Source organism: Pseudomyrmex gracilis, unplaced genomic scaffold, assembly GCF_002006095.1.
Source record: "Pseudomyrmex gracilis isolate BER0280 unplaced genomic scaffold, ASM200609v1 scaffold_45, whole genome shotgun sequence".
Taxonomy (NCBI): domain Eukaryota; kingdom Metazoa; phylum Arthropoda; class Insecta; order Hymenoptera; family Formicidae; genus Pseudomyrmex; species Pseudomyrmex gracilis.
In genome coordinates, this window is record NW_018020629.1 from 696,716 (window position 1) to 714,632 (window position 17,917).

A 17,917-nucleotide genomic window follows, 5' to 3' on the forward strand; every position below is an offset into this window, starting at 1 on the left:
TTCCTCGAAGATTATTGGCTCAATTCTCGAACACGTACGAATTTATTCGCATATAAAACGAATCATTCTGAGCTTTGTGATTGGTCGAATTTTTCGGCCTATAAAAATGTAAAATCAATTATGATCATACGAAATATGTTCCGTTTTATATGCGAACAAATAAAAAATCTTATGGCTATAGTAGATTCAAGAGAGTTGAAATAAAAAGTTACTAGTTACCGATAAAATATAACTAAATAAAGTTAAAAGATAAGAGTCTAAAAATGTAACTAGATAAAGTTAAAATTATTTAACTTTTTAACTTTTTAACTTAACTTTTATCTTTTTAACTAGACACTACCCAACCTTGGCTAAATGTAAATATGTATAAACAATCGCATTCTTGCGACTGTCACGTGCGACTGTACGTTGCTTTGCGTTTTCTAATTACTAATCTAACCTAACTTAACCTCTCATCTTCGCTGTGCTTCATTGATAAGAGACAATAATGTGTCTCGGTAAATTAACACCCTGCAGGTGACACAAATCGGAAGAGAAAAAATGTGTTTCACTGTTTAAATTGAAAATGAAGTTGATACATATATTTGTTTACCATGAAAAATTTAAGAAGAATGTGTGAATATAAAACCTGTATCGCACGAAGATCTATGTTTGCTATTACGTCAGCGGATCGTTCGATATTTCGATTTAATCGCTATCATGCTCTCGCGTTTGTCACGCGTACTTTTTGATTAATAGCATTTCGATGAACGCAACGAATCAAACTTTGTTTATTTTAATTTTATGCATCAATTACATAATATTGATCTAAACTGACCTAACCTTGCTTTACGAACTTTCTTGGTAAATTTATGGATATTTATAAAGATTAATTTTGAATGAGAAAGTTGAATCATAAATAAAACTTAGTATATTTATTAATCAAACTCAATTAGCATCGCAATTATCATCAAACAACTTCTGTTTTATTGATTATCCGTGTTTGCATATATTGCACATGTACGAAATCTTATTCGTTACGTAAGAAATATAAAAAGTGTTGTAAAACAAAAAAATTGGAACATGTGATGTATTTTAATAGATTTTGGTTTTTATTAATACGATAACAAATTAAAAGCGATTTATCTCAAAATATTCGTTCAGATGAATTTGTTTGACAAAAATTCCTCAATTTCACCAGTTGTTTTTAAATCTTTCAAATCTACAAGCAATGAGGCAAACTACTTTTAGTTGTAATTTACACAAATAAATAGATATGTATATACAGCATTACATATAGTTGTGTGTCTTATCAGTATTTTTATGGATAGTCTAATCTTTCGTAACTGTGATTATTAATGAAAACATGACACGTTCTAGATGTAATAAGGTAGGTCATGCAGAGTGGAAAGTTTTTGTTTCATCGAGAACAGAATTAAATGCACAAATGTTTCTGCATTCTAGATTTTGTCGATTGGAAATTTGATTAATCAGCTGCAACAGAGCGCAAGATGGAGTTCTTTTTTGAAAACTAAAGACAAGAAATTGGAATCGCAACGTTCCTTTAAGGTATTTTTTTCATGATATAATAATGTGTAATTTTACACGTAACTTACACACAAGCGAGAGAAAGTAAGAATGAAAATTTTGTATGTATTCGCGCACAGTTTGCAGACTTGTCTGTTCGTCTGGCTGGCCCGGAACAATTGAATCTCAAGCCTGACGTCGACAAGCTTAAATTCGGCAAATACTTTACCGATCACATGCTCAAAATACAATATCACGAAAGCATGAACGGATGGCAGGCGCCGGAAATTATGCCTTTTGAAAGTATAGTTCTTCATCCTGCTGCAAAAGTACTTCATTATGCTGTAGAGGTTTGTATGATTTCGCAGTTTTTGATGTAAGATAAAAAAATTGAAAAAAAAAACCAAAAAAATAGAACTAAATTAAGAACAGTAAACATTTAACTTGTACGTTTATGTACGTATATATATATTGATAAGGTGATGAACTTCTATCGCGTATTTCAATCCGGTAGTAGTGATACATGCGAATCTTTCCGCAGTTGTTCGAAGGTTTCAAGGCTTACAGAGGAGTCGATGACAAGATAAGGCTGTTCAGGCCGGAGTCGAATATGGAGAGAATGAACAATTCGGCGATACGAGCCGGTCTGCCGTCTTTCCGAGGAGAGGAACTGATCAAGTGTATTTGCAGACTGATTAGCATAGACCAGGAGTGGGTCCCACATTCTCTCGCTTCTAGTCTTTACATTCGTCCCACGCTCATAGGCATCGATGTAAGTGCCGTTTTATTAACGAAAGTGATATATGATGAAACAAATGTAGCGCGCGCTCTGTTATTATTTGACTGATTAAAGCGTACATTGTGATTACATTTCCCAATATACGATACAACACATAGCCAATTTTGTAACGTTTTATACGTTCGCGAACATAATAAGGCAGAAACTGTGTTTTTGTATTGCTTATGACGTCACAGGCGTCATCAAGAATGTTGCAAAAGCGATCGTTGCATTTTTCAATATCAGACGATAGTGCTTGATAAATTGCGTATTATTTTGTTAGGACATAATCACATGTTTTCGTACAAAAGTAACACATTGAATTGTGTTATTTGGACAAGTGATTTTGATTCACAATTATGCACAAGAGCTTTTTCTTCGGTTAAATTCAATGATAGAAAGTCAGACGTCACACTTTCATGTATTAATCACGAATTATCAAATCGGTTCTTATCGCTATACGTAGTTGAAACGTCTAATCTTTTTCTCTTCCGAAGTCTCTTGCTTTCTGTAATAAAATATTTAATATTTTAAATATATATTTTTCTGTAATAAAATATACATTTTATTGCAGAAAATATACATCAATATTGTTGAGTTGGTCAGAAAGTTTTTTCGTATTTTAATACGAAAATACGAAAAGACTTTCTAACCAATCTAATATATACATGTTATATATTGAATATGATTTGATGATTAAATATTTGTCGTCTGATGTTAGAAAAACAAGCGCGATTTCAGAATATTTGTTGAACTTTATACTAAATAATACGCAATAGTGGAAATTTATATTTTGTTATCTATCTTATATTTGCGATCTTATTGGGAAATATATCACGCAACTATTTAGTGATACTTTTAGTTGATAATGATAACGATGATGATGCAACAGTCTTGTATAATGTCTGAAATGACTTTCTTTTGTAGCTGATAAAACACTGATGCAACAAGCACACATTTTATTGACTTTTTTAAAAGATTTCATTATCTCATATATGCATGCACACTGATAGTTCTAATACATAGCTTAGAGTAAAAAAAAAATACTTTTTTTTTTCCTTCAGCCTACACTTGGAGTGGCGGCCTCAGACTCGGCTTTACTCTATGTAATCTTGTCTCCCGTCGGCAATTACTTTAAACCTACAAACGAAGAAGTGAGTATTTCCCTGCTTGCAAATCCCAGATACACAAGAGCGTGGCCCGGCGGTTACGGTGATGCCAAATTAGGCAGTAACTACGGACCTACGATTCGAGTGCTACAGGAAGCCATCGAGAAAGGCTTGCAACAAGTACTGTGGTTGTACGGGAAGGACAATAAACTCACAGAAATAGGCACTATGAACGTCTTCGTAGTTTGTAAAACCGACGACGGAGGTGAGAGATGTTTCTTTCTCTCTCTTGAAAACAGATTTTTCTTATCATAAAATATTTACTCGTATAAAAACATTGTCACACAGACAAATGTTGTTTCGCGAGCGCAATGCTATGCTCTTGTTTAATTTTCACAGAAATAGAATTGGTCACACCACCTCTGAACGGTTTAATCTTACCCGGAGTGTTGAGGGACTCGATTCTAACTATGGCGAGACAGTGGAATCGATTCAGAATTTCGGAGAGAGCCATCACCATGAAGGAGATCATACGACTACTGTCGGAGAACAGAGTAAGATCTTACGCGACTCAATACGCGTCTTACGTGACAACCTTATTATTGTTTGTTATAACTGATTTTTTTTTTTGTCACAGCTACTGGAGATATTCGGAACGGGTACGGCTGGCATGATCAGTCCTGTGTCATACATCGATTTTGTGGACCAAGGACTGCACATACCGACGATGAAGCAACCCGATCCGCTTTATAAACAGTTCAAGAAACATTTGATGGACATACAATATGGTTTGATACCAGAGCACCCATGGTGTTTGATCATCGACTGAGGAACAATATCGATAGCTGAAGATTGCACTTGGAAATGCCATCTGATTCTTGCCGTGTTGTACATTTATATATATTTATACACACATAAGACTTTCAATGACTATAGAACGCAGATTAATATTTATTTATATAGTTCTCTTTGTTTTTCTACGAGAGAAAAAGATGGACTACTTTATAGTCATAGTATCATCACATGATGATATTTGAAAACTCTGATCCCGCGTCATGTAAAATTCATATACGCACACATGATATATTTTTATACATTCTATTATGCTGTCAAAAGTACAGCTGTGTGTGTATATGTGATGTTTATATGCTTATGATTTACGATTGTATATATCTTTAGTATAAATTTTTTTTCTCGCATCACAAAGACACGTAATTTATACTTTTGTATAAAGGTACGATTAGTTTGAATACCTGTAAATTTTGTAAAAAAGCTGTTTTTAATAATAAAGGATTGCGTATAAAACTTGTTTGTTACGAATAATTTAGACTCTTGTTTCCAGATTTTTCTCCTGCGTGTAATTACACAAACCGCTTAGCGGTGTTTATTCAAAATTAGAGGAGTGTTTATTGTGCATTTTAATCACATCGTGTGTTTGTGTGACGTGAGCGCAATGTTGCAATAGTGACACGAATCGTAAGTAAACACGTATCTAAAATCATATGGTGTGATACAAAGATACGTATCAAATAGCACAAATATGTTTTCAATCATCAAAACAAAAAAATAATAATAAAATAAAATAAACCAAAATATTTTTTGTACACATTCTTTGAGATGTATGTCACATGAAAAATTTGTTTGATTTGGTTCATCCACGTTATGGTAAACAGATTAATTTGAGATTGCACTTGAATTAGATCTTGTTTCACTTATTAGATCTTATTCACCAATCAATCGATCAACTTCAAGATTCCTATCACAATGAGAGCGTAACTCGAAACCTCCATGTTTTGCAGCCTCTGCATTCAGGCCGCAAGATCAATGGTCCGGTCGATAAAAACACGATAAGAACACACGAAAATGTTATTATTCTCGTCATGTGATAGCGCGTTTCATTAAAACAATATGATTGCGTGACACTATTGCTTGACGTAATCATAACAATTTGCTACGTTCGATGAGTGACAGCTGCTTATCAGCTCTAATTCTCATCGCTTATTGGTTTCTTTTTGCGGATCACGTCTACAAAACAGATATCTACTTATTTTAATAAACATATATAGTAATTGAAATAACATTGATACGCGTGTGTTTTAAGTTTCTTACGTCAAGTATTTAATCTCGATTGATTGACCGTGACGCGATTTCCTTTTTCTTATCAACTTATATTACTTCTTGGAAGATTCGGTAAATATTTTTTACATTTAAACAATAAAATATTTCTTCAAAGAAAGAGATTGCCGAAAAAAAAATTTGTACATTATATTTCATAAATCTTAATAAAATTGTAATTATTATATTGCATATTTATATATATAGTTTACTTATATTTATATTGTACTTATGTTGTACTATAGACTAACTTACTTATGTTACAATTAGGTTTTACTCTCCACTTCGAATATTTACAATCACCCCAAACCGTTCGTTCATTTTTTTAACGTGACAAGAGAATCACATATCAATGCTCTCCCTGGAAAGTGAAACCTCCACTGGAAACCAGTCTACCAACTTCGATGATCCAAACCGCAATTGGTCAATTCAAACGATCGACCGCGCGATTGGTCATTTCCGTCGACTCGACCAGCCAATCGAGATAAGCCGTTGTTGGTGAAACATGTCACCCTGATTTCGAATCCACCAATGACGAGTCGTGCGCGAGGGTTGAAGTCGACCGACGCGCGTCGAATAGTTGATCCCTGGCGTCGTCGAGGTGGCGCTTCAAGAATCGGCGGCAATGTATTTTTATTATCAATAATTCGGTAAGAAACACAAAAAACAAAATAACTGTCGCGTCGACTTGCGTCGCTAACTGAAAAGCACCTACATAATATACAAAACTACGCGTTTTGCCTATCTTTTTTTGCGAGAAAAAGAAATACAATTGCAGGCAGAGATAGATGCTCCGGACAGTGTCTCTATTCTTGTTTAGCAACGCGGTAATTGGCGGACAAGAAAAGCAGTAGGAAAGAGACATACACATAGTGGGGTGATAAATAGCGTTAGAGGTAGAGAGGGGTCGATAGCCAAGGCGATACATAGGCGTTTGAGTTGTTCCTCTCAGTGGTGAGTCCCCACTCCAGGCTCTGAGAGAAAGAAACAGAAACACGATTGCGAGCATCTGTCTCTCTTTGCAATTTGACTCACTTCCCCTCTCACACGCAAAGTCTATCTCTTGTGTGTCCCATGTCACGAACACGCTCTCTCTTTCTTCCGGCCGGTATCCCGAAGCGTCCCGGCGGCAGCGCCAGTCGCGTGCTTGGCGTCCTCGTGGTGATTACGCGTGGATTTTGTTCTCTGTATCTGTGAGAAGTTCGTTTGCGTCGGTACTCCGAAACGAGGAACAGGACGCGCGTCGCGCAGAACGAGACGCAAACGCGCCGTGAACCAGCGGATTCCCGTCGGCTACGCTTATGATCCCGTAATCGGCTATTTACTTTGTGCGAACAAACGAGAGGAAAACCAACGATATCAGCGGCGTCGATCGACGCGTTCTGAGGGGGTGAGTTTTTTGGCTTCCGCACACAGGACCGCGTGTGCAACACACGCGCGAAGCTATAGAGCAGGAGCGACGCGATAATCACAAATTCACTTGTTTTGTCTCTCTGTTTTGAGAACAAAATATATATTGGCATTGCGTTTCTCTCTTAATTCTCTTCGTTGCATCCTGTGTGCAAAAGTTATTTCTTTTTTCTTTTGTTCCGCTCGTACCTTGCGCGCGCGCGCAAATGCGATTCTCACCAGCGGAGTGAACTGGCGTCTTTCTTCAAATGCGTAAGATCGGAGTTTGTGAAGAATCTGCGCACGTTTGTCGTCAAGCTAGACAATATGTAATTTGTGATACAATCACGTTACGATGCGCACTGTTTCGAAACTTCCGCGATGCGATTTCTTTGCACGATGATAATCGGTCTCTGTGTTTTGCGAGATATGCAAACTCGATTCCGGGTTCGCACACGTTCGTTTCTAAGGTTCCGCAAAGCCGAGAGAAGCGTTCGTTTGGCTGTCGATCGTTAAAAACACCGTTGATCAAAATCGCGCGGCGTCTCTCGCGTTGCGACAACAAGTTGAACAGTTACGAACACTTCGATTTGCGAGATCGAAAAATTGCGTAAAATTCCGAAAACGTGACCGAACAAAAGTTATTAGACGCGATTTTGCGTAACTCGCGTGGTTTTGCCGACTTTTAATTGGAGAGCCTCTTCGAGCGCGGTAACATCAAAGTTTCACCTCCTTAATTAACTGCGAGAATCTTAACTTGTATTTTTATCTCAAATTAATTAAATTAACGTTTCATCTGGCAAATTAATATGATTTTATTTTCAATATGTGTGATTATTTATTCTCAACCTGTTATATTCTTTTGCGCATCTGATCAAATGAAATTTTATATTCCAGGATTTGTGTAAAGGTGGAAATCGATATCTCTCTTTCACAGAAAAAAAAAATTCACAAGAAAGGAAACATAGAGATTTGCATGAAAAAAAAAACTCTTTTCACCGGAAGAAATCTAGCCTTCACGCTCGTTTTCGATCGCGTTCCGACATCGAAGCGGATATTACCAGCGAAGAAACACCATACCTTCCTCTCGCTGTGAATGAGAGCGGTTGATCCTGTGAGAGAAGGCTTTTTATGACTTAATGTGAAACTCTCACGTACTACGAGATTTACTACGGCACCACGATGATAGATTCCTTCTTTTACGTATACTGGAACTTACGTTGTTTGTTCGATATTATTTTTTTTTTTTTTTTTTTTTTTTTTCAAATAGCAGCGATATGCAATTTCAACGTTACGCGAGTTCGCAACAAACGCACGCAGTAAATTAACGTGTACGGGATTTGTTAGTAATTTTAAATTGATCTGAAGATAAAAAACCCTTGTAATTTTTTTTCCGTAGCATTTTGCGTGTTATTATCGCAATGTTTTTTTGGTAGTGCGCAGGCACGTATTAATAAATTCTGAGAAACACGACAAGTCTCAAGCATCGTATAGTTGGGCGTCGCGACGACCAGACGTAACTCGATCGATCGCGCGCGGTCCTCGAACTTGCCAGGTAGTCGATGGATAAACTCTAGTAGTGTGTGCATCTCTCCACTTTCCAAGTTCTCTGCAATGTTAGGTCTATGTCCCGTAACAGTGTACTATATATATATATATATATATATATATATATATGTACATTTCGCATTGTACAAACTCAATCCATTGCGAATTTCTGACCAAAACTTTTTGCTGATAACGAGAGATGTGATTACAGATCAGTGTATAACTTTATTTATTAATATTTGTTCATCAATATGTAATTCAACTCTACCAATACGATATATATTCGACTCTTCGCTCTTCGTAAAAAAAAAAAAAGAACAGACTCAAAGTCACTGTCATATTTGATTTTATTTCAATATTTTTTCAATATTGAAAATATTATAATTTCTACTATTTTTGTCTCAGAATTTTTTGATATTTTTCGCGTGGAATTATAGCGCGCGATATTCTGAATATTGAATGGACTTTATTTCAATATGCTGCTTTAATTGACTGAACGTTCCTCTCTTTTCATAAATTCAGCCGCAACGACCTGACTGCGTCACGACTATATGGAGTGGCTCAGCCAGCCGCGGTAAATCAAATTAAATTTGGTTGATCGGGATAGGCACGCTAAATCATTTAACCAAGCACTCCCTCGCAGGGAAGTCCGCGTGACGTTTCGTAGATTTGTTTGATGCACGCGCGATCGTAAATCGCGCGTCTGATGCATTATGCATAGGAGACCGGTCGCCCTTTCGATCGGGATTCAATTATTGAAATGTTCGTCAGATTGCATCTCTCGATTCGTCAAACGCTGATTTTGTCAATCACAGTACAGACAGTAAATCGCGAGTACAATAAAATTGCTTATCGCGAAAAAAGAAGTTATAAACAATTTGTTTTGTTTTTTTTTTTTTTCTGTATTACTGCCGACACAGAGATCGGCGATCGGCGTGAAAGGCCATTCACGTGTGCGCCTCTCACGTGGTTTAATTTTCGCATTATTCCGGGTTTTTGCGCGCACGCTAATTTTGTCGAGTATATATATATAAGGAAACGTTGAACCGTGTCGCGTTCCAAGGCGAGAGATATCGATTCGCCCATATAAAGTATAAATATCAACGTAAATAAGTCGCGAGGACGACGGTCTCGGTAGAGCGCTTTGCAACAGAATCTCCTTAAAAGAGAGTCTTCTCGGCTACATTGATGGAAACTTATAAAGAAAAGAAGATCTTGCGCGTTTGAAAAATTTTATACCGTACAAATTTTCCATTTTTAAATCTATTTAATAATGGATTTTAAAATTACACAATGTGTGTGGGATATTAATTGCTGTCCGCTGTTGGAGCGGATTTCGCGTGCCTCAAAGGGAAGATCATCGCCCACGATAATACATCCCGGCGCGTAGCAAGCGACAACTGTTGAATGGCAATTGGCCGTGATTAGCGCACTGAGTGTCCCAAGACCCATCACGCAATCTCCCAGTCGCGACTCCTTGTTGAAATCTGTCGCACTTCTCCGCGGCGAGGAGAACTCCACACAAATGATTTTCTTTTCCTTTTTTTCGTACGTTTCTCTCTATTCAAGCGTGTCGCCAACAAATCTCGATAATTTGTCAAAAACAAAAAAACCGAACTCGCGTCGGACATCGGCGAGCGCTCGATTAAACCGGCCTTTATCTCGATTTCAGGAGCAAAGAATGAGCAAGGAAGTAAATCAGGATCAGAACAAAAGCATGGATAAGAAGGAGATTGCTGAGGAAGAGAGAGAGAAGATGCTGAACGCCGAGAACACGAAGCACACCGGCGCGGCACCTGCCTCCGATTTGGAGTCCGAGGAACAGAAGCCGAAGAAGAAGATACCGATCGGCGGCATCAAGATGCCCGGATTCTGTCGCACCAAGAGCAAGGAACCGTGCAAGGTGAGTTGCGTTTGGGTTTCACTCTTCACCGCGAAAGAAGGTCTTTGCTTATTGTGCATGGGAAACAATAGCGCGTTTACTACATCGGAGTTTTTTTTTTTTTTTTTTTTTTGACATTTGTCATTTGTGTTTCGTTGACATTTGATTGTATTCGATTCTTCGACTGAGAACGGCTGAAAGTGCAGCTGAAGCGTTTTGCTGTGCGAAAATTGTTTTGTGTGTTCAATTGCATAATAAAATAAATTCATTTCCCAATCGATCTCTTGAATTTTGCCGTTAAAAAACTCGAAGATCGATCTCTATTGGTTCTTGTCGGAGTTTGCTTATATTTTGTTTGTTTTTTGTTTGTTTTTTTGTTTGTTTTTTTTTATCTTTTTCGAATCTTTTTCTCACGCAAACCTGCGCTTTCGACGCGGCAGGTGTGGAGAAAGCGCCGCCGCTTCGATAGATCATTCATTGTTCAACGATTGTGTCACTTTTCGTTGCATTTACGTGACGTGGCGCTCGCGCGAGTAATTGCCATTGTTATCGCGTCTCGAATCTGCGGGAATGATGATGAGAGACTTGAAATGTCAGAGAAAGAGAGAGAGAGGGAAGCGCACAGGCATTTAAATAACACGTTAGAGATACGTTAGGAATTTATCCGAATGGAACTTCAGAAATGGCGGTCGCATTTCCAGAAGATTACCGCAATGTTTAATTCGATTGTCACGCGCGCAAGATATCGAAAGAAACAAACATGCGAATATCTTTTTTTTTTTGGAAATAAACGCGTGGAATTTTGTTTTTTTGCAACAGTGTGTAAACATTTATTTACTGTTATCGACCCGTTACTTTACTCTCCACGCATAATTTGACCCATTCGACTAATCGACTTGACTAATCGATTTGCGATAAAATCGGCAACGCGCGTTTCAGGTCATTTTTCTCTTTCGTTTGTTGCTCGTTGTTATTTATTACGCGAGATCTGCCGATCGATATGCCAGATGCGGCGCGCGCTTGACGTCATCCCGCCGCGTTTAGCGGAGACGGAGAGAAACAAACAAAAAAATCGTTACGGACCTACGAACACCCCTAGTAGCGCGCACTACGGGGGCTTTACTTGTCCTCTTTTTTTCTTTTCCTTTCGAAGCGCATTACCTCATCATCGTGAATGGGGGCTCTATGGTGACGTTGAAAACAACAAAGGCCATCAGTCGCGCGTCGCGGCTCGTCTTCTCGCGAAATCGAATTTTATTTTAAAACTCGATTCGATTACACATCTTAGCGATCTCTGTTAATTAAAAAACAAAACAATAAAATAACCGTGTGCAACAACACAAAATGTTGATTTGACAGTTGGCAGTTGTTTGATCGATCGCAGCAATCATCATCGTGGAAACTAATGCGACGAGCGACAGTCTGAGAGTGTGATTAAAATTTGCGAGAAACAAAATCGCGGAAATTTTCTTTTTAGTAACTACAAGAAAACAATGTGAATAAAACAAATCTGGCAACGGTGGAAAATAACTTAGAAATTAGCTGAAAAAAAAGTAATAGTAGAGTATCGTAAAATTGTTATTTCCGTATTGCCCCCTAACGGCGTTTGTTGCGGCCGGGAACGTTCTCCGCGCGGAATGCGGAGAACGTTACCGTTCGCGTAATCAGCGTAATGAATCGTCATGATAACCGTGCGGAGAGAAAATATATCTATCTCGCGCACGACTATGCGCACGACGAGATCCCCCGATGCGATGCGTGTAATCGTATTTTATTACTTCCGCTGATTCGAAAATATGTCGAATAAATACTCTCTCGTACTTTTAGCGGCGCGTAGCGGAGCTCGTGTTGCACAGGGATTTCATTGCCCGTTTTTCTTTCCCGCTGTTTGCCATGTCTCTTTTATTTCCATCGTCGACATTCCGCGGCGGAACGGCAAAACGGAATCAGATCTGTTCGCGCGCAACTACGTTCGACACATTTTCCCCTAACGAACATTTACGGTGAATGAGACGATCGCATCTTTATCAGCGCGAGCTATGTAAACACATACTCGCGCGGATTTAATTATTTCCGTCGATCGAGTAGAAGAAAAACTCTCACCGCGCGCTTTCCGTCGATCGGCGACTCGATTTTCTCGTCGCGCATCAACGTCGAGCTTACGCGAGCGCACAGAGAATGACACGGAAAACGACGCTCACGGCGATAACGTAACGCGGTTGCGGCAAGTGTGTTATTGCGGTCTCTTTCTCTTTTCTTTTTATCTTTTCTCCCCTTCGTCTTGGCGACGAAGACGCGCGACGGCGCCCCGATGCCGTTGCACCCGACCGGGTGCTTCTTCTCTCTAATTGACTTAATTCGCCTTATTAAACGCCTAATTGGGGAAGAAAGTGTCGGCTGTCACCTTGCTCTAGGAATCATTCCGTCACTCTTTTCCGCGCGGGGAACCTTCTCACGACTTTGACGCGTATTGTGTTTCGCGCGCGCCTGCATATATAGTACTCACGACACGCAATCATTATCGTGTGACATTACATTCGTAACTCGGACACGCATTTGTTTTTTCTCATCACGGATATATGTATATTCTTCGTCCGCGATCCGGAACGGACATTGCGTCTTCTCCTGTGTTGTCGCATCTTGAAGAGCGAGGTAGATTTAAAATTTGTAAAGTGGGAAAACATCGCTCGCGCCACGTGTTATCATCAATTTTATCCTCCAAACGCTGTCTTTGGAATGCGTAATTATCTTCATACATGAGTCATATGGTTTCGTCATTCCTCACAACGCGCGATGATATCTTGTACGCGCTTCCACGAGTCTATTTTAAAATATCTCGCTCTCTACGTATAAAGATCGTGCGCACGAGCGGGACACGAGAAAAATTTATGTCGCGCGAGTTTTTCCGAGAGAACGACCGAACGCGGTTCGAAAACATCTGCCTCGAATAGAAAAGAGAAGAAGCACACCCGAGAGCGAAGAAAAGCGACGACGAGATGGAACCCGCGCTTTTCCCGCGAGCGCGATTCTCGGCGCGCCATATTGTTGAGAGAACACCACTTTTCTATCATCAACGCTTCTATCATTTTCTGCTCCATTTTACGCACATCTGTTTTGCTGTAAAGAAAAGAACCGCTTTGTAACCGCGAGATAATCGCAACAAAGGTCGATTAAATGTAATTTTCATTCGCGGAGGAAAATGTGATCGCGGAGATGATTTCACGATCGCATTCCCGCACTCGGGTTGCCTGTTAATCACTCTCTGAATATATATATATGTATAGAGAGAGAGAGAGAGAGAGAGAAAGAGAGAACGAGAGAGAGAAAGGAAACGAGATAGTCGATCACGGTCGCGGACGATCTCGCTGCAACCAACGAGCGGCTCCCAACGCGCCAATTACACGGCGCTCAATCTGCCTTCTATTGATGGCGTTGCAAAGACGCCGATAATACACGTCCGGTTACATACGCGCGAGGCGAGTTTTCCTCCTCGGGTACGATTGACTTCGGAAACGAGTTCTCGGAATCGAGGTGAATACACGCATCCAATATTCGTACGCGGAAGCTGCGCGTGTGTCTTTCCATCTCTTTGTCTGAATATAATCGTCTAAAACGCGAATCATTACCGAGAAAGCTCGCGAATTCTTGTCCGTTGTAATGCGAGCGACTTCGAGCGCCGGAAGGTGAAATCGACAAGAGTCTCTCGTTCTCTCTCGTCGCAGGACGTATATGAAAGGGTTTTTTTTTTTTCAAAGGCTCTGCACAAAGGAGCACGCACTTAGTGGGGAGCAGAAGCGAAAATATTATTCTTGATTCCTCCGTAATTCTTACGTACTATATATTTCGACCTTCTTTCGCGCGCTTGAACTCTCTTTTATTTTAAACGAGCGCTCGTAAATCGCGCTCGATGGAAACGAGGACTTTCCGCGTGACTAAACAGTGCCGGCCACCGATGGACGGGACCGATACGTCGTTCCTCTTCGCGTGTGGACACAGCTTTAAGCCATAATCATCTCTTCCCGACGATGAATACGAAACGGCGAATAAAAGAAGGATGCTCTCTCTTCTCGTTGCTCGGATTGATATCCGGCACGTGTGGATCAGCTTCGTCAAGTCGAGTTTCGAGCGGGGTTTATTTCGGGGTCGAAAAAAAACAAAAAAAAAAAAAAACTATTGCCACGTGTTCCACTTTGTTGCACTTCGTGTTATATCGCGAATTTTGATTTCGTTAATTATTATTTATCAGACGCATCTCACGGGCGTTCGTCTTAAGTTAAGTTTTCGAATCGATAAGATTTTTTCGTCAAATTTTACAAACTTTTATTTTACTTTGTGTAATTACTTCGCTTAATATATTTTAATGTATCTTACGACTTACTTTCTTATCTCACTTTCTTATCTTACTTTCTTATCTTACTTTCTCATATCGCAAAGAGAATTGAAAGAGAGAAGTGATATTATTTTACTTTAAAATTAATTTTTTTGCTTTCCAAGTGTTGCACGGCTTCGTCGCGTACAATCCATCCACGCGTGTGCAATCGAGTTTAACCCTATTTCAAAGCAACCGTGAAGCCTTAAATAAAAAAAAAAAAAAAAAAAAAAAGGCTTGATACTATAAGACGCGATTATATTTTTCTAGAGTCTCGAATTCGACGAGAAATGTTACCTTTTTCGGCGGGTTTCGGATAACGACCAGGTGCGTTCCCACGGTCGATGCCCCTGTCTCTCTCTATCTCTCTCCTTCGATCTAAGACCAGACATCGAGTCCGCGAAACGATCGAATTATCCACTCGCGTGACAATTCCGAGAAAGGAAACGAAAAGTATAGGATTAGGAAACCCTGAAGTGTGTTGCGTTTTATGTAATTGCTTTTTACCAACTAGATGTCCGGCTCTTTCTCTCTCTCTTTCTCTCTCGGGTCTTTTGAATCTGTCATTTCTATTCAGCTGCACTTGAATTACAACAGGTACGGGAATTTTAATCTGTCCCGTTTAATAATCTCTTCGATTGACGTCGTCGTGTCTTTCTCTCAAATAGAACACGCCGCGAAGACAAATTGCGTTACTTACATTATTTCATATTTTGAAAAAGTGTTGCAATTTACATTTTTTTTTACCGATAAAATCGATCAATCAATAGAAAAGTCAAACTTCTTTATATCCACGTTGATTTTCTTTGTTTCAATTTTTCTTTTTTTTTTTTTTTTCAACAGTGAAAGAGATCGAAATTTCTCAATCGGTCTAAGCCACCGAATTGATTAACAAACTTCAGCGGCACTCGCCGCTACGCCGTAAAACTGCTCGTAAAACGCGTGGCCGATATTTCTTTGGAATCTTTACGATCGGCTTTTGGCGATCGATTCCGAGTTACTGGAAGCTCGAGCGTGACATCGTTCCTCGCGAGTTTCATTAGCATTAACGCGCACAAATGGGACGGTGCACCGCGAGAGTAGATTTTATCTGTTTTAACGCGGTCTCGTCCGACGCGAGAGACCCGGAAGCTTTTTGCTTTATATCGTTCCGACTTACGTGCGCGCGTCACGCTCTGTGATTTTATTGAAATTATTTCGCGGTCGACGGACGGTTGGTTTTATCTACCGTCCGGCAACCTCTAACGTCGCGCGCGATAGTCAAGATATCTTTCTCTATGAAAGCGGATCGGAGAAAGGGTCAGGAAGACGTGAACGTTTTCAGAGATGCGGGGACGCGAAACGCGCGCGCGCGGGTTTTCTCCTCCGCGCTTTAATTAAATCGCATGTCACATGACACATTTGCGTTCCTGCGATCGCTTTGAAATTTCACGGAGCATGAGCAAAAGCGTTCTCTGTGAATTAATTCCCGGCGTAACGACGACATTATTTCGCCGTGACATACAATGGATATTGCGGAAATACCGTGGCCGATTACGCGTATCGATTAACACACGGTGCAGTTTAGAGATAAATATTCTCTCGCAATTATTTCTTTCAAGAGAAAATAAAAAACGTGAGAGAGAGAACAGTGCCTGTTTTTTTTTTTTTTTATTATTTTTTTTTTCTATATGAGATATTGATAACGGAGAAAAAATATATTATCGCGGACGATTTGTTGATTAATTAAAATTCTGCGTATGGGGCTCTCATGTAGCGGCGATTAAATTATTTTTAATTATAAAATACACCCAGAGATTATCTTTAGACAAAAAAATAAAAACGTAATTAATTAATTTCTGTCCGACGAACATATGCGAACGAGGTAGCACAACGTTGTTCTCGGAATTATGTAATTCCATGTAAAACCAAGTGTATGCACATTGAGGATAATATCCTTTGTGGAAATTTGTAATTATCGATGTATTAATTAACACAAGGTGTCCAGAGCAGAGAGTTTCTTTCTCTTTCTCTCTCTTTCTTTCGAATCCGGTCGCGAATCCCCGCCATCTGCTTCCCTTTCGGTTCTTTCATATTACGGTTAGCCCGCCCTCGTCCCTCGCCTTTTTCGTGTCCGTCGCGTAGGTAACTGCTTTTTTGGGGGTCGAAACACCAGAACCAGAATAACCGGAACTTCCCCGGCATCGCACCGGAGCTCACCACATGGTTACGACACGACGGTCGTATTCGTATCGATTCACGCGCGTATATACATCGACATTTACATCGCATACGTACGTACATCGCGCGCGCGCGCGCGACGTTGCGAGAAAAAAAGTTTTCGCAAAAACCGCAAGGAACAAACCTCGCGCGCGCGCGCACGTCGCGAATGAACAAACTCCGAGACTGGTACCGCGTGTACCGAGATAATCGCACGTTTTTCGATCTCTCGAAGAAGAACGAGAAATAAAAGTAATTCACGAGATATAAATTTTCACGAGAACATTAAAAACGTATAATGAGATATTTACGAAGAAAAATGCGTGCGTATCGGCTCGCGCGCTTTCTTCTGTGTGCGAAAGTTTTTCGCAGAGACGTAAAAGCAAATGTTGCACACACGTGATCAGATAAGCGCGCACGCAAGAACGACGTATTTCTCCGGAGGACACACGTCGTCGGAGTAAACGACGTATTTGGGTCGACGCGCGGAGAACGCGCGAGGAAGAAGAGAGGAAAGTGTCTCCCGGGGAGCGTTAATTATTCCCGGGCGATTATTCATCAGGATTACGTCATTACGGAGCAGATGCGAATCGAGCGTATTAAGCGCGCGAGTTCGCGCCGCGCGTTTTCTTCTTCTTTTACTTGCGGAGCGTTGACGCTCCGTAAAGTCGCGATGTTGTAAAGAGCGCGTAGCATCTTGCGCGAGGCCGCGGCTCTGTTTATGCAAATGACGATGCGTTCTCGTTCTGTCTGTCTGCCCATCCATTGGGATAACAAAAACGACAATTCCTCAACTCAGTCTCCGCCGACATCCTCTCATTTTATTTCTGCGATCTTTTCTCTTCATTGACGCCTCGTTTCTCGTTCGTTTCTTCCGTGCGCTCGCTGTGTAAACAGCGTTCGATCGGACAATGGCCTCCGCATTAAATCGCCGCGCTCTAGTCGGCGGTCGATCGCTGAATGCGTTTAATGCACTCTCTCTCTCTCTCTCTCTCTCTCTCTCTCTCTCTCTCTCTCTCTCT

The 17,917-nt window shown here is 40.1% G+C and overlaps 2 protein-coding genes across 3 annotated transcripts in view; both read left to right on the forward strand.

Annotated features, from left to right (window-relative positions):
* The window catches only part of LOC109853236 (branched-chain-amino-acid aminotransferase, cytosolic), a 6,567-nt gene extending 1,869 nt beyond the window's left edge, over positions 1-4,698 (forward strand). The window contains exons 1-7 of one of the 2 annotated variants that reach the window (XM_020425126.1): positions 349-1,369; positions 1,444-1,548; positions 1,647-1,856; positions 2,048-2,278; positions 3,349-3,658; positions 3,793-3,947; positions 4,031-4,698. In XM_020425126.1, coding sequence (XP_020280715.1) covers positions 1,346-1,369; positions 1,444-1,548; positions 1,647-1,856; positions 2,048-2,278; positions 3,349-3,658; positions 3,793-3,947; positions 4,031-4,222 — 1,227 coding nt within the window. In that variant the 5' untranslated portion in view covers positions 349-1,345 and the 3' untranslated portion in view covers positions 4,223-4,698. Of the gene's footprint in view, positions 1-348; positions 1,370-1,443; positions 1,549-1,646; positions 1,857-2,047; positions 2,279-3,348; positions 3,659-3,792; positions 3,948-4,030 lie in introns of those variants that run through there. The other variant, XM_020425127.1, reaches the window with a different exon arrangement.
* Positions 4,699-6,648: 1,950 nt separating this feature from the next.
* The window catches only part of LOC109853270 (neurotactin), a 28,721-nt gene continuing 17,452 nt past the window's right edge, over positions 6,649-17,917 (forward strand). Inside the window, exons 1-2 of the mRNA XM_020425189.1 lie at positions 6,649-6,898; positions 10,118-10,348. Coding sequence (XP_020280778.1) covers positions 10,127-10,348 — 222 coding nt within the window. The 5' untranslated portion in view covers positions 6,649-6,898; positions 10,118-10,126. The remainder of the gene's footprint in view (positions 6,899-10,117; positions 10,349-17,917) is intronic.